The sequence below is a fragment of the Stigmatopora nigra genome, chromosome 13, assembly GCF_051989575.1.
Source record: "Stigmatopora nigra isolate UIUO_SnigA chromosome 13, RoL_Snig_1.1, whole genome shotgun sequence".
In the NCBI taxonomy this organism is placed as follows: Eukaryota; Metazoa; Chordata; class Actinopteri; order Syngnathiformes; family Syngnathidae; genus Stigmatopora; species Stigmatopora nigra.
Window position 1 is genome coordinate 5,753,931 of NC_135520.1, and position 22,369 is coordinate 5,776,299.

At 40.1% G+C, this 22,369-nt stretch overlaps 3 protein-coding genes across 5 annotated transcripts; all 3 read right to left on the bottom strand.

Annotated features, from left to right (window-relative positions):
* Window positions 1-265: 265 nt before the first annotated feature.
* On the bottom strand, window positions 266-1,423 carry LOC144206390 (uncharacterized). Its single transcript, XM_077731355.1, has one exon. It carries the CDS (start codon window positions 1,396-1,398, stop codon window positions 439-441), a length of 960 nt encoding a protein of 319 aa, XP_077587481.1. The 5' UTR covers window positions 1,399-1,423; the 3' UTR covers window positions 266-438.
* Window positions 1,424-2,854: 1,431 nt separating this feature from the next.
* On the bottom strand, window positions 2,855-10,996 carry adam17a (ADAM metallopeptidase domain 17a). 2 transcript variants are annotated; one of them, XM_077731805.1, is made up of 20 exons: window positions 10,739-10,996; window positions 10,330-10,462; window positions 9,941-10,074; window positions 9,693-9,781; window positions 9,152-9,335; window positions 8,641-8,771; window positions 8,474-8,560; window positions 7,637-7,762; window positions 7,418-7,562; window positions 7,202-7,293; window positions 6,776-6,928; window positions 6,092-6,291; window positions 5,619-5,722; window positions 5,169-5,303; window positions 4,958-5,088; window positions 4,811-4,889; window positions 4,610-4,698; window positions 4,465-4,524; window positions 4,163-4,199; window positions 2,855-3,335 (listed from the first exon to the last, which is right to left on the bottom strand). In XM_077731805.1, exons 1-20 carry the CDS (start codon window positions 10,842-10,844, stop codon window positions 2,974-2,976), a joined length of 2,577 nt encoding a protein of 858 aa, XP_077587931.1. In that variant the 5' UTR covers window positions 10,845-10,996; the 3' UTR covers window positions 2,855-2,973. The 2 variants fall into 2 exon arrangements, with proteins under 2 accessions (XP_077587931.1, XP_077587932.1); XM_077731806.1 differs by lacking the exon at window positions 4,163-4,199 and having other exon boundaries at window positions 10,739-10,993.
* Window positions 10,997-11,660: 664 nt separating this feature from the next.
* Window positions 11,661-18,724, bottom strand: LOC144206352 (14-3-3 protein beta/alpha-1-like). 2 transcript variants are annotated; one of them, XM_077731297.1, is made up of 6 exons: window positions 18,558-18,724; window positions 17,628-18,010; window positions 14,456-14,579; window positions 13,982-14,145; window positions 13,809-13,904; window positions 11,661-13,483 (listed from the first exon to the last, which is right to left on the bottom strand). In XM_077731297.1, exons 2-6 carry the CDS (start codon window positions 17,919-17,921, stop codon window positions 13,409-13,411), a joined length of 753 nt encoding a protein of 250 aa, XP_077587423.1. In that variant the 5' UTR covers window positions 17,922-18,010; window positions 18,558-18,724; the 3' UTR covers window positions 11,661-13,408. The 2 variants fall into 2 exon arrangements, with proteins under 2 accessions (XP_077587423.1, XP_077587424.1); XM_077731298.1 differs by having other exon boundaries at window positions 18,562-18,706.
* Window positions 18,725-22,369: the final 3,645 nt, after the last annotated feature.

Here is a 22,369-nt window from a genome sequence, read left to right on the forward strand (position 1 = left end):
ATGCATTTAAATAAATATGATAATGTCAAAATGATCTTTGCTATGTTACAGAAACTTTCAAGTATTGCACTTCCTTGGGGCCCACAAAGAATTAAAGAATTCTGTCGAATATATTAATTTGATAAAATCTAAGCTGAACCAAAACCATATTAGTCACCAAAAAAATGCAGTCATGTCCAGTAATCACCTTGGATTCTTCATCCACCAACATTTTAAAATGATCTGGTCACTAAATTAGAATGTAATAATCATATAATTCCTGAAATCTGAGGTATAAACAATTTCCTTGCCATAAAAATGTGATTAAAATCGGGCTGATAACCACACTTGTGCTGCCGTTGGTTCTTGGGGAAATGCATTTTTAATGTCCGGCATCCTAGACAAAATTCAAGTGAAAAGTGGTCCTGATGCGAGAAAGCTTGAGCACGCTTGAGCCAATCATCTGGATGCACTCCTCAAGGTGACCACCAGGGCCATGGCGGCCACCAGCAGCAAAATGACACCCAACTCCACTGTGCTCTCCTTGTTCCTCTCAGCCATGGTCTCCCGCCGTCTCTTCAGCATCTCCTCTTTCCGTTCCCGAATGTCTTTTTCCCTCTGGAGCTGATCGCCGTAATGCGAGCGAAGGAACTTGTCAAAGTCGAACATTCGCCCCCGTCGGGCGACTGTGGAAGAGTTCCATCCATCATCGGTCTTGGTAGGGGGTGTGGTAGCAGTGGCGGAGGGTCCTGCCCCACTTTTGGTGGTAAGGTCGTTCTGACTCAGGAGGCCACGGTCATACTTCTTCCGCAGGGTTTTGTGACTCAGCACAGCGTAGGCCTCACTGATGTCCGAGAACCTCACGGTGGCCTGATCGTTGCCGGCGGCGTTCCTGTCAGGGTGGTAAAGGAAGCACTGCTTGTAGTAGGCCGTTTTGATCTGGGCATGGCTGGCTGTTGGGGTCACGCCAAGGATGTCGTAATAGCCCCGTCTGCTTCGGTAAAGTGGCACCTCCTGGTGGCCGTTTGCATAAGTTCTGGTGAACGTTAAATGTCCCCAACAAGAGCCCCGATGAGCGCTGATTTGTGGGAAGAAAATAGCTAAAGGGTCGTCCTGGCCCTGCCAGCTGAAACGGTGTCGGCAGAGGGCTATTTTCTCATCTTTTGTCACGATGCAACATGTAACAGCACGTCCATTGATGTCAGGTGCAACGCGAACGGTTACCTTTGGCTTCTTTACGTCCCCCTGCAGTCGGTTGTGGTTCAGATCGGCGGCTAAAAAGCCGCTGGATAACCAGGATGAAATCAGTGTTGCATTCCCGTGGTTTTTTCTTCGAGGTTTCAGTGGCTTATAATGATATACTAGTTTCTTTGAAATGTTTAAGGTTCTTTTGCTCGATCGGAGCATGACCTCCGCCATTTTTGGACTCAAACAAGAAGTTGAAAGCTATGAAACAGTGCCCTCATCTGGCGTGGATGTTTCTTTTTGTATTGCAAATGAATACAAATAAAAACAAATGATTTTGTGAAATATTAATTACCTTAGAGTAATTAGAGTGACGCTGAACTTATCAATCTATTTAATTATATCTATAAAAATCAATTAATGCACTAATTGTTCAATCGACCATAGGTTTTAATCTTTACTCCCCCCAAAACCTAAACTAGTACTTTTTTTTATGTTTGGCATCTCCCAGTGGGATAAATTACAACCACAGTACATTTGCTTCTGTGATTATGTTCTAAATATATAAGGGAAAAAAATTAACAAGTATTTCCATTCTAGTATTCCCAACACCATCCTTATTTTCCAAACACACTTTAGTTGACAAACCATTTATTAATGTGTACAAGTACTAATGCAAGGCATGAATAAAAGTATTTAACATCCATACAGTTCATGTCAGCCATTGCTATGATGACCTAAATAATTTAGGCTAAACTTAAAGAGCAAGCTTCAATAGCATAACATCCTGATTACAAGTTGACAAGCACACAAATTAAAAAAAAAAAAAACTAATGGAGCACATCACAGCTTTCCAACAGAGTTTCCATTTTTTTGCCCTGGTCCAGGGGACACAACAGTCCAAGAAAGGCACAACAGTGTTTTGCAGTCAATGACAGTAAATGGAGAGTAATTGCTTATACATGGTGCATTTCTTTACATGTTTTTTTTTTTAACCATGCCCAAAAAGCACTTCACAGTAGCACCCATTCAACTACATTCACACCAATGATGCTGCTGCGAAGTTAGGGTTCAGTGCCGTGCCCAAGGGAACTTTGTCAGCAGGCAGTTGTAGCCTGGAATCAAACCTGCTGACCCTCAAGTCCCAGGAAACCCCCGTAATCAACTTCGCCATGGCAGGATGGGCATAAACCAGTATCTTAAAACCCAGTATACAGAAATCCACTGCATATTTGAGATAAGCATTTAAATATCTGAAACTAAACCCGTGCATTAAATAACCCAATTCATTTTAATGAATTATACAGGCAATGGGACGTGGGGTTTTAACAGAATGGCAGTACCGTAAGACCCGCTTCTAGTGGTTCTGTACGCCAATACGCAGTGGGAATGGTTTCAAAGTGCAGCCAAGTGGGGCCTTTTGGTAAGGGAATACTGTCTAAAAATGTGTTTGAGGTACAATAACAGGAAAAGACACTTCAACGGGAGCTGGTTCATCTTGAGTGGAGTATGTAAAGTCATTTGAGCAGGTTAAGCTTCATTCACCTACTGCTATGCTCTTTGTCCTCACTAATATAACCAATAGAAGGAAACATTTGCTTTTAGTGAGGACAAAGGGTGTTGTATACAGGTTTTAACTCATTGCCTAAGTGTGGTAGATAGTTGACTTGAACATTCAAAACAGATTGAACGTCACCAAAATGGTCAAATGGTTTTTCATTTAAAAACAAACAGAACAAAAAAAAAAAACATCCGTGTGAATGTAAAATTGAAGTTAATGGTTGAACTCAGCACTCTGTCTCTTTGGACTCAAAGCACTCCTGTCGCTTGAGACGCCGCCTCTCCCGACCCGACGGGCTCTGATCGCTCCCGTCCTCGGAGGAGGATCTCATAGCCGACGAGTAGGCTCCTGCGATTGGGTAAGCGACGCCCGCCAGGGTCAGCTCCTCTACCGGGTGAGAGTCGCTGCCGTTGTCCTCCTGGATGGTGGCCATCCGCAGCCCGCCGACGCTGTCCGGCGTGGGCACGTAACTCGGGCCGGATGTCGGATTTGAGACGGCGCCGGTCGGGAGTGGGTGTTGTGAAAAGGGCGCGGTCGGGCCGGCGGAGGAGAAAGAGGGGGGCTTGACCATCCGCATGGACGCTGACTCCATGTTGTTCAGGATTTCTTGCTGGGGAGAAGAAAAAGATGTCTGTGGGATTTGTTCCATGTGGACTCAGAATCAATTTAAAAGATATTCAAGTTCAATTTCCACCAAGCCAAATAATTTGCTTTAAATTGAAGGCCTTTTTTTGCCAGGTAACTATACACTTTATATGACTTATCATAACATAATGATCTTGGTATAATTGGAAACAATGCTTCCATGTATATTCTAATTACATACTTGCTTCATAAAAGTCAACTTCTTGGTGGAAACATTTTGATCATGTAATAAAATTAAAACAAATAAAAACAGAAATGCACTCATGTTTTGCTCCTTTAACTTTGGTACCCTTTTACATTTACAATTTTTAAATAGTGCATTTTTATTTTTAAACTAACCTTTCAAAAATGAAAGAAGATAAATGTCCAATGTTTCAGCTATACTGTTGAAACTAGATAGTATATGAGGAATATCTAACTCCCCCATCCCTCTACCAATTTGTAAAGACTATGCAAAAAACCCCAACTAAAATCGGAAGGGGTCAAGAAAAGACATAAAACGATCCTGCTCTGCTAACAATAGATGCAAACTGAAAATGTGGACATACAAACTACATCCGATTTCACAGATGACAACAAATACTCCAAAGATGCAATCTTGCATTCTTGAGGTAATTTCTGATCGAATACCATGCGAGACGATCATGAAAGTGACTTTGTGGGTGATCAGGGATTACATCAAGGAGTAAAGGAATGCGGAAGTATCCCAAACGTGGGCCCACGGACCATGCATCGTGTCATGATCATGAACTGGATGGCAACGCAACACCAAGTCATGAGACACGCACTCACCTACGACTGGCGCTCTACTACAAACCTCCAGCGTCTGCTGCAGTTCCAGTAAAAAAAAAAAAGGCCATGAGTTATCCAAAAAAAAGGGGGGACTCCCTGTAATCTAGGCATGCTCCAGACAGGGGCAATTTAAAAAAAAATGACGATCTGAATTATTTTTTGTCATCTATCTTCCAACTTAAAGCATATATAGATAATACCATCAAGATCATACACTTTTGTTTTGTGCCTGGTTGAACTAAACTGCTTCAAAAATTTTAAAATGCACACAAAAGAGCATTCAAGCAATCCAATATACTTACATTCATTGGTCGGCATAGTGACATTGTGTTCTCCTCATATTGCTGATCAAGTCTTTTGTCCTTTAAGAGAAGAGAAATATATGATGAGGTCAAACATATGAAATAATTACAAGTTGTGCAAGTAAATATATTGTGAGTTTCTTACCACACAGTGAACTAGAATACTAAGAGGAATCCAAAAGATGAGTGAAAACACCACAACAGAACCCACAATATTATCTGCCAGGAACTTCCCTAATGAAGGGACATGAACACAAAAAAATATTTAAAAAAAAAAAGATTCATGCCATCATTGGTCAGGTCCAATTTCTTGACGTTTTAGCCACATTATTAGCATGACACTTACCAAATGTATTTATATCCAGTTTGTCAATAAAGTCCCAAAGACGCTCAATAACATCCTGCACTTGCTTCATACACTTTCCCTGCAAAAACATCAGCACCATCAACAAATTGAGACTATCTCATCTTGCCTGAACGTTCCCACACTTACGTTTCCGTCGCAAAAGCCCACAGTGCAAGGTTTCCCTTTACGTAGGTAAAGGAAGCTGCTATTAGACAATATAAATGGTGAGCAGGTGCCATCTGGACCTCTGCAGCACACTTTGCAGGAATTCTCTATTGCTGCATATATAAAGAATGGAATATTTTTGTTCACATTGGGTCAGAAAATACAGAAAATATTTTTTTTCTATGCTTTTTACAATTGCAGGCACAGGATTGAAGGTTCTGCACGGCCTCGCAGAATGGATTGCAGTCGCCATTGCGACACCGGCCGTTGTCTACGCAGACTGTGTCGTCCATAGCGTTCGAAGGTGGAGGACACTCACTGCTGTTGCCTAGAAATTAAAAAAAATAGGGTCATAAATCTCAAGTGATGGTTCTTTTAAGCCATGGGGTATCATGCCAATCCCAAACAGGCCAAGAGGGGTTCTGGATTTTGTTCCAACCAATACAGAGCAGACTGTATAGCCAATGAAATTTTTGCAGAAATCAACCAATTACACTCAGATTGATGAAAATGTGTCCTCTTCAACAATTGGAAGGAATATTCACACCCATTTGGCTATTTATAGAATTGGTTGATCACCAGTGTTACAAAGCCACGTTGGTATATTTGTCTAAAAGAGGCCTGCAGGTGGCGCTATACTAACCAGTGCAATCGGCATCGCCCTTACAAGTAGCTGTGATGCGCTCTTGGCACGTTTTTCCTGCAACTTCAAACTTGCAGTTTCTACAGCAAGGGCTATTTCGGTCACTGTGGGAGAAAAGTCCGAGTGTGACATATAAGAAGTTGAATGTGCAAATGTAACCCTTTATATAGTCCTTAATGAAATAGTATGACTTTTCTTTTAAATGAATCATTAAACAAATACAATTTAACTTTAGAATATTAACAGAGGATAGAACATGAGCTTATTTTTCTTTTTATTCATTCAAAATTCAAATAATCTATACCTAGTGTCCTGATTGGCTTAAATGTAGCTGCTAATGAGCCAATATCAATGGAAAGGGACATGTATATAATCATTTAATAAAATTATTTTTAAAAAATAATCATTCAGGAAAATGATCACATGGTTTAATGAAGACTATAATTATTTTTGGTCTGTGTGAGACTTCATACCTGCACTGGGAACTTGATTTGAACTTGCAGGTAGATGTGCAGCAAAGATCGTCGTTAAGGTGCAGCAATCCGGGGTCACAGTCCTCACCTTCCTCTACTCGGGAGTTTCCACACACCTTGCTGTTTTTTTCCTTGAAGCACACATGTGCTTTATGACGTAGTGTCATTCCGATGGAAATCTTACTGCAGATGGAGAAACGCTGTAAAAGTTGGATGGGTTAAATCTGATTTGCAATAAGAATCATTTTCTAAATCAATTCACCTGCTTTTAAATAGCATATGATCAAAAATGCACAAAGCTTTTTGTGTAAAAAAAAGTATTAAAAATAATTATTGTTAAGGCCAAATATCAGGCCAATTTGCTGTTACTGCATATACGACTTTAATGGAAGGTGCTCAGCTGAAACTGGCTTTCACACTTGGTATTATTTTGCATTATTAATGCTGTGTGAAGTTCAGTGGTTAACAGAAAAAAAAATGTGTGTATTCTTTTAACTTTTTTAGGAATAAAATATAGAAGAGCCTAAAAATGTGCTTTGTAGAGACTTCATCTTGCATTTGTTTCAGTTCAAACCTTTAGAGAAAGTGTACTTCTGGAATAATAGAAAAAAACGACTGTTGGACAAGTCACACTTTGTTCTATGAATAGATTAGGAGAAAATAAAATGAGGTTGAGGTGTTAACCTTGTTGTTGGGATGGTCTCCGCTCACAGCAATTGGGTACATGACGAATTTCCCTCCCTGGTCATCACTGGGAGCACAATATGGAATGTTGTCCGGATCGTGTTCAGCTCCAAAGTTATGACCCAGTTCATGAGTGGTCACCAAATCGGCCTCCTGATAACAACAACAACAATCACCCAAGTGAGTTCACTGTAAAAAAAAAAAAAGACTTTAAAATAAAAAAAACTAACAAATTGTAAAGCTTTCAAATTAACCTCAGTTGAACTATACTTATTCGCCATGCTTAATGTTTGTCAAACCTTAATTTCTGATTTAACCATGAATATTGTAACAATATTCATATATCATATACCTGATTAATGAGTAATAAGCACATTGGGTTCACAGTTTTGAAGATAAGTGGTACAGAAAATGAATATAATAGACCTTTGTGAGGATAGTTTTGCCATAATTCTTGGTGCTGGTCAATCCTGTGTTGAGGTAACTGGGCTTCTTGGCAACCAGGGATGGATAATAAGCTGGAAAAGCAAACAAGACAAGTGTTAGCCCCCCCACACACACAGAGCACAAAAAATAAATGGGTAAAATATGCCAAACATGAGCCTATGTTTAGGCTTCTTAAAACAAGGCCTTTGTACGTACGTTTTGGGCAGAGGCCGCCAAGAGCATGCGCTTTTGAGGGAGCCACGTAGGCCAAGCCCAGAGTACCCTCGTCAAAATCCTGGTAGGTGAACAGGTGGGCCAGGCATACAACAGATGCGTTGTCAGCTATGTCCGAACTGAATTGCTAGAGACAAATAAAAAGTTCATATACCAAAATTTGATATACTGATGTGCTGGATAGTGTTGTTTTCCATTTACCTCCAGAAGTTTCTTCACATTCCAAACTTCCTTCCCTTTTTCTGGGCTGTTCTTCATATTATAGTGGACCCAGTTGGTACCAGGACGGCCAGGAGGAGGCTGAGTGGGCTCCTTGTGGATGATCATCTGGCAGTGACAATATTTCCATATATTAAGATTTTTTTTATATAGTATCCTGATGTACTATTAGAGGGCAAAAAAATCAGACACAACTTGTCAATAAATGTTATACCTTTATATCTTAGTACATTTATCAGTTAATAGCTTCCAAGACCTTCCACAATAGGTGAATAACTATAATATAGATTGTTTCTATTCAATATTGTTTACACATTTATAATCTTCTATACAATTATTTAGCCACAGTTCCTAAAGGCCAATGAAATACATACTGTATATAAATAATGACTTACATTTTGTGTTTGTATTATTGTTCCTACACTGTAAACTTTTAATATATGTGACAGATCCAAGCCACAATTTGGTGAAACAGAGATAGTTGATTTAGGGTTATAGACCAGTGGTTTATTACTGTAAACTATAATCTATCAAAAAATCATTGTCGTAATAGTAGTTAAGTTCTTCACATTGAGGGTAAACCAGAGTATAACTTAGTGTGGCTGAATAATGAATGCATATCTTTTGAGTGAGAACAGTCTAGTCACAGTACAATAAACACTGTGTCCATTCATTCGTATTGCCAGTGGAACAAACTCAATGAGCCGCAAACAAAAGCTTCCAGTTCCTCTTAAACGTGTATGTTTAAAAGGAGGGGACTATTTTAATCATTTCCTGCAGCGGCACAGCAAAAAAAAAAGGTGAGGATTCCTTACAAACCTGTTGTATTTGCACTCCATAGCCTTTGAATTCATCATTCCACGTCGTATTTCGATAAATGTCGTCGACCCGATCAATGAGCTCAATCTGAAGTTAGAGAATAACAGAATTATTACAAAATGCATGCATACATTTTACTAGCTACAGTAGATAATGTAAATTCTGACCAGGTAATTAAGTGTGACACTCTCTTGTCCACGTCCCATGTATGTAAAGAAGCGGTAATCTGCAACCAGCAACAGTGGGCAGGTATTTTTATTGTGGTCGTGGGTCTGCCGCTTTTCTCTGTGATGAGTATCTTAAAAGAAAAGGGAGCAATTTAGTAACATAAAAAGAAAACAAGCCATGTGCACTGTAATCTTGTCACAATACTAACATTTTCAATTCAATACTCCCCACAAGATATTCCATACCATATTAAGAAATATTAAAATGCAATTTAAAAAAAGATAGAGGGGCTGTAAAACACGGAAAACAAATAAGAGTGGACAGAGCTACTATTACTGGCTTCCATGTGACGGCGCCATCTTGGGAAAAAAAAAAACATTTGGACAACGTCGGCGGGCCGGGTTAAAAAGCCTAATGGGCCCATATGTGGCCCGCGGGCCGCAGTTTGCCCATGGCTGCTCTAGACTTTTAATTGCTTGTAAAACAAGAGACAAGTAAAAGCAGACACACCGTTCATATTGTGCGCCACATCGGGCCCGTCCCAACCCGCCTCAGTGGACTCAGGCAGCAGATCCTGGGCGTGTACGTAACCACATACTTTTGGAGAGGCGATGCGGCTCAGATTCTTGATGTCTTCCGAGCGATACACCAGTAACCTCCCATCATGGACGCTCTCTGTAAACCTCCATAAAGGCTGGCAAAATATTTGAGACATTAATAAATGAGCATGGGTGGGTGAGGCGGGGTTATTTATGATGACAAATATCATGAAGTCATGATGAATACATTCCAAGAGTGGTGTACAATATGGCAATATATATCATCAAAACAATATGGCAGTTAGTGGCGAGGATTATATTTTACTCACATTGTAATAAATTGAGTAGAAGATATAAATAAGTAGTATTTATGCAAGATCTGGTCACGTTACAGACCACCAGCTGTAACTTTAAGTAAGAAACTAATGTCATTAAGGTTTTATGAAGCAAAAAATGACATCAGCAATGCTTGAAAGCACAATTCATTCTAAATGCAAGAAAAGTCTCCTTACCTCGACATTGTACTCTGCTTCGTCAGTTAGAATGTAAGCAGAAAATTCATCTCCATCAATGTGCGCACGAACACGAGAATTTTCTTCACCTGAAAACACAAACAATTTGGGTTTTTAAAATAGTTTTCCAGTTAAAAACAAAAATCCTCCATCTCTTGCAATAACACATCTCAATTGAAGTATTAATGGACTCTAATTGAATGGGAGACACTGGGTAACGACTGGATTAAGATTTTCTAACAACCTACCAACCACATGCCCCGTGAAGTAGTTCTGACGCCGAACGTTGTAGTTCTCTTCTTTTCCGAGTTGATCCACAAACACGGCTCGGAAGTTGTCAGTGAAAAGATCAGTCTTGGTGGTCAAGTAAAGCTTGAAATGTCTTGAAAGGACACAAAAGACACCACAAATGATATCCTAATATGAATACATACACATTGTTTTGGATGGAATAACTAAGAAATGGTGAAAAACGAGCGTGATTGGTTGACCGTCTGCTCGTGCCCTCTGATTGGCTGGCCACCGATTCAGGGTGTTCCCCTGCCTGGTACTCGTAGTGAGTTGGAATTGGCTCCAGCACCCCCCGCGAGCCATGTGGGGATAAGTGGTTCAGAAAATGAAGGATCGCTTCGTGTACCTGTGTAAGGCTCTGAAGCTGACCAAACGCTCGAATTGCGATGGGGGTTGCAGGTCCCTCTTCCTCACAGAGTGCAACTGGAGGTCTGACACCGATAGAACCTCAAAATCAGCCAATATGGAATGAAGGGCATCTGTAAGGCAAATAGTGGGACCAGTCAAGAAAAAGACTAGACACTGTACGACTTTATTTATTGAGAAAACAGGAGATGTTCTTGTCTAGATGAACCAAAAGCACAACTTTCATAGCAGACACTCGTCCGATTTAGCACAATGTCACAGAACTAACATATTACAAATAAACTATATTAAGGCATGAGTATGAAAAAGAACATTAAGTTATTCTAATATATTGCAGTTCTTTACGGAATTATAGATGAGTAAACCATGAGGAAACAAGCAATATTTACCAATTCCGGTGTTAGCTTCGCTGTTTTCTTCCTCCATAATTCTTGATTTAAAAGCACCGCTCAAACCGAGATGAGCCAGAAACCCCAATAAAAACACACTCAACATGGTGAAACGTCGCCGATGATCGATATTAAAAAGTCGCTAACATTGACTGCGGTCAAGTGAGCCGCTATTTCTTTTTCCGTAGTAAAATCAGCTGCGCTTCAATTTTTGTTGCCCTCTTCTTTCAGGTTTTACGGCAAATACGCGCACATGAACGTAGAAAAAAGACGATGACGTCACCACAGAATCCAAGTCAAGCGCTTCTACTCTCATTCTTAATTGCAATTAAATTAAATGTAAATATGCCATATAGACAAATAAACGTCACTATTTAAATACATCAAATAAAATTACGCCATTATTTTTTCTGTTCTTTGAAGGAAATCCCATCGATTGCGTCACCTTGCAGTTCCAGCAGTGTTGTCATTGAAAACATGACGTTATCACCTATCTTTCATTTAAATTTGGTGTCAATAGCACGTCAAATTGCTTTGGAACTATTGAAAAAAATAGGTGCTAATAACAGTAATACATTCCAAGTTAATTAAATGGAGAATGTTGTTGAAAAACTAAAATTAATTAAGTAATTACATATCTTATTCTCTCATCAGCATCCGCAGCAAGTCCTCCCAGTTGGAATAAATTGGACATCCATTGTTGTCAATGGCAGACAGTGAACTACATACCAAACATTGTCCATGAATGATCCAAATAGTAAATTATAATCGGTGCCAAGTAGGCAGTATATTTCAGGTTGAAATATTAGCTCTGGCCTTCCTTTTTTTTCTTCTTAGAATAAATATTAGCTCATCAACTGTTAGTCCTCAAGTGGGGATGAAAAAATAGTCCAAGTGTATTTATTGAGCACACACTAGCATCAATGGTTTATAAAATGATTTATTCATGTTAACATAGCTGTTACACAGGGATTCAAATGGTTCCACAAGGCTTTAGGGGACTACAATCGAATGAATAGCAAAACAATAGTGGTCCAAATCTCTAATGACAATCACTGGACAGACAAACAGACCACCACCCTCTTTTAGGACGTGTACAAACCTGCATTGAAAAATATTAAACTTGACACTTGAACGTGTGTTACAGCATTTGTTCCCATTCCAGTGTAATATCTCAAGACATGCAATGACAGAATTGTCTTCATCTTCCCATTTAAAAGGTTTTGGTGTGTCAGTCAGCCAAGACCCCCACATTTCCCCCTTCCCAGAACAGACATGCTTTAGTGAAAGAGTGGTATTGTAAAGTGAGGATTCTCTCATTTGGGCACTATCAATATTTGCTGCCAGCATGCATGAAAAAACTGGCATTCCCTGCAGCATGAAAACTATCTGAAGTGGAATTTCAGACACTAACCGTACCACATCATTTTCATTTTTAGACAGCAGGAAATGGAAAATAAGGCTATGTTCACACCATGGAAGTTGAAATTAAATTCAGATTTGTTAAATGTAACATTTTTACCCTACCCTGCATATAGGTATACTTTGAATTTTATATATTTCCATTGATTTTTAGTTTTTTTTAATCTTTTGATGCCATACAGTTCTATCCAATATACAGTGGGACCTACACTTACAAATGTCTCTACATACACAATAGTTAAATTGTAAGAAACCTGCATGAAACTTCTTTTCTAGATACAAATTAAATCCAAGTTACAAAACACCAAATTCAAAAAATTCAAACAACCTCTTGTAGCATCTTGTATTTTATTTAGAAATGTTCACAATAAGAGTTACTCTCCCAGTTACTACCATGGTGAGCAGCTCCAGTCACTGGTGGGTTCCTAATTGATCTGCCTATGACCCTCGTTCTATCTTTTCTTGAAATATTCTGATTGTACTTAATGCAGTTTCCATCATATGATCAATTCTTTTGTGTGCATTAAAAGAAGTATGGTTGTTAGTGTTTACAAATCTTGCTCTTTCCTCGGCAAAGGTTTTTTGGATGGATTTCAAACATGAAAATTTTTAGTTTAAAATGTTCTGCTTCCGTGCGTGTGTTAGAATCTCCGCATTGCAATGTATAATGCATCTCTTACGAAAAATCTAAGTTTGGAAACCAATTCTTGAAGGAATTAATTTAGAAAGTATAGGTACCACTGTAATTAATATCTATTTACGATTCAAGCCTAGGTTTATTTGGGTGCTATTAAATGTATTGTTATCAAATTTCATCAGGACAAAAAAAAAAAAAAAAAACTAACCCATAGTGTGAACATAGCCTAAGTAAGATTATAATCTGGAACGAAATCTTGCGCAGAGGATAAATTTCCATTTGTTGTATGGGACTCGGGAGGGTGTCTGTCTCTAACTTTAGGAAATAGCGTAAAATCATGTCAAGCGATCAATACTTTTCTACAGCTGTAATTGCACATACTGAAAGGCCGGGACACACACAAACCAAAGGAATGGAGGGCTTTACTTTTACAGGTCATCCTAATCTTTTCTTTTTTCTCTCTCCAATTTATTTGTTATCATGACATTTTTTTTTCAGCAATGCGTTTCATTGGAAGAATGTTGGACTGGAGCAATAAGGAATGACGGATGTGTAAAAAGTTTTTTTTTTTTTATCCTTTTGTTGTTTTTGGAGATCAAGGATTTATTCTTTTAGTTCTCAGTTTCACCGATGTCGGCTCTCTCTCCACCTTCGCCCTCCTCGCCGGTGGTGTCTGATGTCCATAGCTGAATAGAGAAGAAAAACAAGATACGTGTTTCTAACACAATTCAACACCGATCAAAGTTTTCCATTCATAGAAGCTTGAATATCGTAAGGTTTACCATCCGGCCAACAATTTCTATCAATCACATGTTTTAGCGCAACAAAATTAGCCCTTGATACATTGTTCTGGTCATTAGATTGGGACTGTACTTCTACAGATGAATGCTTGAGAAAAGTTGCAATATGTAAACCAACTCATGTTAGCAAAAATCTCAAAGCAATAAAGAGCAGAACAGGCAGAGCAATTAAAAATGCTCATTTTGTGTAACCTGAGAAGAGAACACTCACTGTCAGATTGTCTCTGAGGAGCTGCATGATGAGGGTACTGTCTTTGTAAGACTCCTCGTTTAATTGGTCGAGCTCAGCAATGGCTTCGTCAAATGCCTGTGAGGGAAAAACACAAGAATTTCAATGCGGGACAAATTCAATCAGTGGGCAATAGCAGGAGAATCTGTGCAAACCTTTTTGGCGAGTTCACAGGCTTTTTCTGGAGAGTTGAGGATCTCGTAGAAGAAGACTGAAAAGTTAAGAGCCAGGCCCAGGCGGATAGGGTGTGTGGGGTCCATGTGTTCCTTACTGATGTCAAAAGCTTCCTGGTATGCCTGCTGTGAGCTTTCGATTATAGCTAATGAACAAACACAATTCAGATCCGAATTGTAAGCCAGGGTTCAAGAGTCAAATATCACGTAGCATGGCGAACCAATGAATCAAACAGAAAAATGCCGAATGATTCAAGCGTATGTTTACAGACTAGACATTTATGTCGAAAGCTGACTCAGCTCCCACCCACTACTGTCCTCACTTCTGAAATGAAACCTCATGACTTCATTTCCAGGTCATAGTGAGACATACAACACATTCCTAAATGGAGTGTGAAAATATGAAGCAGGTACTAATCATTCAAATGTGCACAACATTCAATATGGAATACTCACTTGTTTTGTCATCTCCAGATGCAACTTCAGCGAGGTATCTATAGTAGTCCCCCTTCATCTTGAGGTAAAACACTTTGCTCTCTTGTTGTTTGGAGTTTCCAATTAAATAATTATCCAGAAGTGTCTGTAGAGATCAGAAAAAAAAGTGGTTAGAGAAAGAGTTCTGGTGGCTGCAGTGAATTTAATAGGGCATGTATGCAACCAACTTTTACAAACTGGGAAAAAACAAGTTAAAGTACATCCTTTTGGGATGGGTTAACAGTGGAAAGCTATTGCCCGAGGCTGAAACAAAAAGCCCCCTAAGAATTTCAAAAACCTGTCTTTTAACAGGATATCATCACTGAGCAAAATTTCAAAGTGTACAGTTCTCTGGGGAAGGAGTAATCGTTCGAATACAGTTTTACATAAATTAATATTGGCTGACAAAATTGACTAAGGATTTGAGATGAACGTAACAACTCAATGATTTTTGTATTATCTCAACATTGCTTCAAATTGAAAAAAAAGTGCAACATTAAGGCGTCACCAAGTTGACTGACTGCAATAATTTAACAATGTAAGGATAACATCAGTGAAAAGTTACTGAACAATGATAGCTCTGCCTTCTTGTTCCAAAGAGTGGGAGGGGGAAAAAACAGAAGGAACCTAATACCCCATGGTTTATAAATAACATATTGCCTAAGTTGGAATATAAAATCATAACCCGCGATTGCCCTCTAGGACACGTCACGGACCTTTCAATGGGGATTAGAGTGGGGAAAATATGAGTGCAGCTTCAATTAAAGCATAGACCAGATTAACCATCTGTGAACTGCCACCAAGCAACTTCAAACCTAATGAGGGGGAAAAAAGGTTTGGATTCCATGCTTTGGCAGAGGGGGAAAAAAAGCGTCCTTGTCTGAGCCAAATCCCTCCCAGCAACCACTCCCAAGTCACATCCACAAGCTACCATTGGCTTGGTCAGAACACGCACACAGCTCATGTGCTGAGCATTCCTTTGCCCTGCAAGCTATGCACAATAGACAAGAGGAGGGATGCTCCCTTCACACAAAGCTCTGATTTTAGTCAGCAGCGTTCATAAGAGCCAGCGTAAACTGCATGGCTAGATGAAAAGGTGTGACTAGTTGAGATTCCATTTACTCATTGGAAAAGAATGTGCCTTTAATCATTGATAATGTGATGGGCACTTGGAAAAAAAGACTGATTGATGAGAATTTGGACATGTGCTGAAATGACAATGTCCCTTAAAACCTCAAACAATAGACAGACCCCCTCCAAACCTTTTAAATGGTGTTTAGGTTAAGACCACTACACATTCAAAGAAAATAAAAGTGACAGTCTGCTTCATATCTTGCGTTCATCCTCCATTAACAACCAATAGAGTTGTCGGGAGATATATTACCCGCTGAAAGTTAGTAGGCTGGAAGGCTCGTGTAGACGAGCTGAGGCCTGAGTAGACACACCCTTCTGCAACACTCGATGTGAAACACAAAAGGCTGAGTCACTGGCGGCGGACATGCATGCTGAAAGTGAACTGCCCCCACAGCACCTCTGTGCAGACAGTAGCCCCGGGGATAGAACTGGAATCTTACAACCGGATCTCTAATCTACTCTCGAGGCAGGGTGGAAACAATGTAAAGCACAATCCCCACTGTTGAGATAGATTAATCAAGAAGTGAAAGCACGCCCCGCCCCCACTAGTCTTCAATCCAAGCTGGGGACTAGTTCAAATGTAGGCCAAAGTCATTAGCTTCAAAATGTGGTCCTGCTTAACTAGTGGGAATTGTTTGTGCATGTCAATTATTGCACATGGCTTGTCACAGCACCTATCTTCCATCTGCCAGATGAGACTGTGCGTTGATGTAAAATTATTTATATCTATAGATTGAGGGTTCTGTGAGTGTTTCATTTACAGGGGAACCACCAAGGGACCCAAAATCTCCACTGTCATGCCTCGTTGGACTTTAAACCAACCAATGAACAAGCAAACGATTGTATCCACAAGTGGGTTTTTTCTATGACATCATTTCAAATGAGTAGCAATGATGCAATAGAAGAAATGTATGATGCAACCAGAAATTACCAATTGGACTGTAGTGGGAGACTAGCCTAAATATGTTTTCAAAAAACATGGCCATAAAACACCACTAGGTGACAGCGTCACTCTGCAAACACTTTCCGGTATATTTTTGGTCTTCTGTGTCTGTCAGGCGTCTTCAAAGGTGAGCGGTTCTCCCTTTTTGTAGTTTTAATATTTGGTGTTGAAAATTTGGAGTACTGAAAATGGGTGGGTTATTTATGATCAAGTTGATAATGACTGTCAGTGGACATATTGAGTGTTGTGATTTCCAGAAGACTGAGGCAGTGGGAGGAAGACTACATCGATCTTTCCAGAAATGGTCCCAAAGAGAGACTAGGGTAATGGTATTTCAAACCAACCGGGATGGAAATAGCCTCCTTCGTTGAGTGCAATGATTTTTTTATGGGATGGAATTGAGAATAGGCTGACGAAACCTATGCAGGTTAACGTTAGTTCAAATAAATGGCATCATTTATCACTTGGCAAATACAATCTTAGAAGCCAATAACAATAAAGGGGCTGTAACGGCCGCCCCGCAGCATGAGTTTGTTCCAATTACGGAACAACCTTCTGACGAGATATTGCAAGCCTCTTCGTAATTGAGAAGGAATGCAAGTGAATCCTGTTGCTGGGCCAAAAATAAGAACAATATATTAGCAGTGTCATACCATGCTTGCAATTTTAAGTAAAAAGACAAAACATGTTGGAGCAAAAGTAATAGCTCAACTATTCCATGCCAAGCAGCACATTTCCTTTAATCAAGTTTGAACCAGTTCAGAAATGCAGTCATTGTGTACTACTCATGAATTTTCACAGCCTTTACACAATTAGGTTGCCCATTAAGAGGGAAATAGCACCTTCAATCATTAATTTAATCAATTTAGCTAGTTGTGAGCTGTGAAATGTGATAAAACTTGATACTAGTGTACCTAATTGTTCAGCCAGTGGGTGTATCTCGATCGCTTATCTGATCTGAAGCAAGGGTTGGAGTGGCGGGGGTCAGTGACAAATAAATCACAAATAGGACTATGACATGTTAAATTATATATGCCTGGCTCTCTGGTCCTAAGAGGAAAAAGGATGGCCACGTACCAAAACGTTCTTGCAGATGTCCTGCAGCTCTTTCTCCACTTTCTCCCGATATTCCTTAACCAGCTGAAGCTTCTTCTCGCTGGTGTCAGATTTGGCTTCGATGCTAGAGAGCACCCTCCACGAGGACCGCCGGGCCCCCACCACGTTCTTATAGGCGACGGACAGCAGGTTCCTCTCCTCGTTCGTCAAGTCGTCGCCCTTCTCCGTGACCACTTTCATGCATTCAGCCATGTCGTCGTAACGCTCGGCTTGTTCTGCCAGCTTGGCCTTCTGGATAAGTTCCACTTTATCCATTTTTTTTTTAATTTTATGGGTATATATTTGATTGAAGAGCGAGGGATCAGACAACACGGACAGGGCGAGCGACAGTCGGGGACTGTGAACTGGGAGTGGAACAAGGAGTGGCGTTATTACCACAGCAGCGTGACAGGCAGAGAAAATGATCACATTTGCAGCAAATATATAAGGAAAAAAACGCCCCGATCGAAGCGATGGGGAATAGTATAGCTACAAATGATTATTTAAGATAATCTAAACGTTTTGTGGGAGGTTCCCGATCTTTGCGGCAGACAATTGCGCTTTATGGCGATTACGTAACGACCAATTCACGCTCGGATCCCGAGTGAATAAATTTAATTCGTTCTAAAATTAGATTTCCGAAACCAAAAACGTGCCACTCGAATGGCCGAGCTGAGTCACGTCGGTACCGCAGCCCGCCACAAAGCTGTCTGGGGAGGCTAAGTTAGCTCGGGAGCTAGCAGGAAGAAGCTAAATCTGCAGGCTTAAGCTAACGGGCCACTCCTATCAATGAAAATGTGTCACCCAATCCTCCTTAAAACAAACAGCGACGCATTAAATTACACTGGCTAACAACTTGTAATATTAAACGGTTACTGGAAGGTAGTAGATTAAATAGTCGATGTATCTCACCTACAGAGGTCCGAATTCGCTTCACAAATTGGTTCGATTCGATGGATTGGGCAGAAAGGCAAAGAACAAGCAGGGCAGCTAAACTCCCAATGATCCTGATGACTGCAGAGGGCGGGTCATCTTCTGGTGGCTTTCCAATGGAAAATCGTCATCTCTTCAGATTGACAATTAACTTTAGGAGAGCTAGCCAATAGACGTCGAGCGCGGGGGTGAAGGGTGGGATACCAAGAAGTAGTTCGGCAGACCGGAACGCTGCAGCGGCTGGTCGCACGGGGTTTCCTCCAATTAGCGCAAGGGAGATGACGTCACCGCGTTGCCATGGTGAAATTGGTCCAATCGCTCCCAGCCTTGGCACGACTTCCAGACAGTGGACACGAGAAGCGGGCGTGGCACAGTCACACGCAAACGTGCAGTTCCAATTTAACCCTGAAAATTGAGCATATATTAGTTTGTATAGGTGACCGATGTCATTATAAAATAAAAGAATATCAATATTTGAACACCAATTCAAGGGGTATTTTCTGGCAATCATATTTTTGAGGGAAAAGTAGTAGGCCAGAGGAGCATTTTCCCGCAATAGGAAAATAACATAAAGGCGTATATCCTGCACACAAGTAGACCTGTCATTTTATTTTATTTATTTATTTTTGCTTGTACAGACTTGTATTTGCCTTCCAGTCTAGGGAGTGAGACATAAGACATTTTGGTTATTTGAAGAGACATTTTTAGTTATAGAGCGTCTTGTCCACAGTAGGCCAGATGGCTAGAAATAGCAATATTAATAGGATGGAAAATCCCACAGCGTCAGCTCTAGATTTGAACCACTCTTGCAGATATTAGTGAACAGTGGGGCCTCTGAAGCCCATGTTATTAAGTTTCAAAAACAGAATATATGTGAAAATGTTTTTTCCCCCCATTGGATTGCTGCAAAGCAATCAAACTAACCCACTGAGCAATGCAGACACTGCAAAAGAATCCCTAGAAATGGTCTTAACTAAGATGCTTTATTTACAAATATTTATTTTTGTGTTCATGGCTATCGTGGATACTATGGTTATCATATGGAGAGTTAAAACCTATGAGTCATATATGTCAGCAGAAGTGTTTCAAAAGTTGCCCTGCAATGTGGGATGTCTATTAAAACTCATCTTAATCATTTCCAACCCACACAGGTCAAATGGATTGGACATATCTCGCTTTCAATGGCGTAAATGAGCAGAACGGGAGTCGCAATTAACCCAGCCGATAACATTGTCCCATTAAACAGGATCATTATAATCAGTATAATATACAAAGATAATTTCAAGACAAGAATCAGCAAGTTTAAAGGTCATCTCATTTTGGTCCGCTGTATATTTTGAAATGTCTTTTTAATATTGCTTGTCCAATTGATTAATGTTTTATGATGCTGACAGTTTAATGAAAATCCCAACATAACTTGTGGGAAAGATTGTGTCGCGTGTAAACTGTTTGCAAATGTAGACCAGCATCCTGGAATAGATTGTTTTATAGGTTCTTATTTATGCTTGTTTTTTTATATTATAAAAGCTACTGTTAAGTAGAAAATTATATTTCTGGAGAAGTTGAGATGGTATCTTTTGCTGTAATTTTGCATTTCTAGGTCATTTCTTGTTGATATGGGAGCATTTTGGGGTCACTTACCATTGATATCGGGTCATTCCTTTCAATGGAATTGACATATATGGCTGTCAATGGCATTGACATAGTTTTGTGGGTCGTGTTCACTGGGAATTTTTTTGTGAGACAGAATGTAGGCTGAGTTTTAGCTTCTTGTGTGGGCCAAATTCACTGATATTTTAAATGTGAGTAGGCCAATGACATTTGGACACCGTTCACTTAAACTGCATGCCCTGCCCCTCTCTGAACTGAGGGTGTTGGGTTTGCGCGGTAATTACGCTTTGTTTCTTCTGTTACACCCGTCTTACCTTCTAATTAGAGTCAATTAAAACTAACGAATACTCAGCACATTCTAAGACGAAGGCTGGAGAGGCTTTCCCGTGAATAATACACGCCACCCTGCGCCAAGTATGCGTGTCTTGACACACCGACTGAGGTCGTTGTCAATCAACTGATACGCAGCTTCCTCCGCAGTCCCATGCATGCGACGCGGCGTGCTGCAGAGCTGCAGCACAGCAACCGAAGAGCGTCCAAGCATCATTGCGCCAGTATGCAGCCCCTTTTTCAGCCTCCCTCCCTTTCTGACAAGTGGTGATGTCCAACAAATGCTTTTATCACTGCATTGTTTGTTTTGTTTTTTCTTCCTGCTGCAGCGGATAAACGCAATGACAATCAATTATTGATGGGCTGTAATTAGCCTTACAGTCGCATTGGCCCGGTCCAGCAAGAGGTCAGTGCTGGGCGCAGGGGGAAGAGACAATCTATTGTTGATGTGGATGCCATTTTACCATCCACATCAACTTTCATCCATTATATTCAACTTTGATATGTACATATATATGTATATATAGACATATGGGGTCCTGGGTTAAAATCCCTTTCTGTGTGGAGTATGCATGTTCTCCCCGGGCCTGTGTGGGTTTCCTTCGGGTATTCGCGTCTTCTCCCACATTCCAAAAAAACATGCATGGTAGGCTGATTGGACACTCTAAATTGCCCCTAGGTCTGGGTGTGAGTGTGCATGGTTGTCCGCCTCTGGCCCGAAGTCAACTGGATAGGCTCCAGCACCCCCCATGACCCTAATGAGGATAAAGCGGTTCAGCAAATGAGATGAGAAGTTTATGATGCCAGTAGAGTCAGTTTCCTTATTAAGGGTTAAAGGTCAAAAGTGTGAAAAAAAATGAAATGACTAAAAATAGTCACTCTACAATACGATCTTTAGGTGCCAACTTTTGAATTGGTGTTTAAATGTAGCATAAAGCAAATCGACATAGCAATATTTTGGAACCTAAAAGTTACTTGTAGATTTAAATTGACAACAGAGAATGTTCAAATTCTATCAAAAAGACTTAGTTTATTTCACGTGCTGTGTTTGAATTATATTAGCTTTGGGTTCATCTCTTTGAGACTGCTTGATCTTGAGTAAAAGTGTGGAGGCAAGAAAACTGCATAGGAGTGTGAAACATCCCACAACGGATGGTGAAAGCTGCTGTGATTCAACCTTTGAGTTCGGCAATGGTGTGGAGGAGGAATTAAGAGTTACACAACATCATTCCCACCCAAAGGTGGGAGACTATCTATTTCTCTAACCACCTATAATATCCATCCTCGTTTTATCTTACTAACCTCCATACCATTATCTGACGCCATATCAGCATTATTTCTTTTCCGCTTCGAAGATATGTCTCAATCACCAGTATACTCACTGAGGCACTCAATCGTATGTGATCCTCCTTTCTTTCACGCAAGCCTCTCCCTTCCTCTTTTTTTTTTATGGGGTAAAGTGCAAAAGCAAATTTGCTCGAGAATTTGCTCATCCCTCCTAGTGCGTTTACTACAAAAACGTCTCATCATAGCAGCAGCAATGAGATCGGTCAATGCTTGAATCTATTTGCTACACACAGATCAGGCGATGGGCATAATTACGGTGCGACCATGCGCAATAGTGTTACCATGTTGGCTTCTATGAGTCATCTGTGGGCACATGGAATGTAATATCTGAATACAAAGAACAGTACTTCTTCGAAATGAAGGACTTTTTCTTTTTCATACAGAAACAATACCTGTTTTATATGCAAACATTTCCACTTTGAGAAATTGAATTTGCATAATTCTGTGCTTGAAAAGTTTACTTTTTTATTTAGTTGATTGGTTTTGAATTGACTGATAGTGTA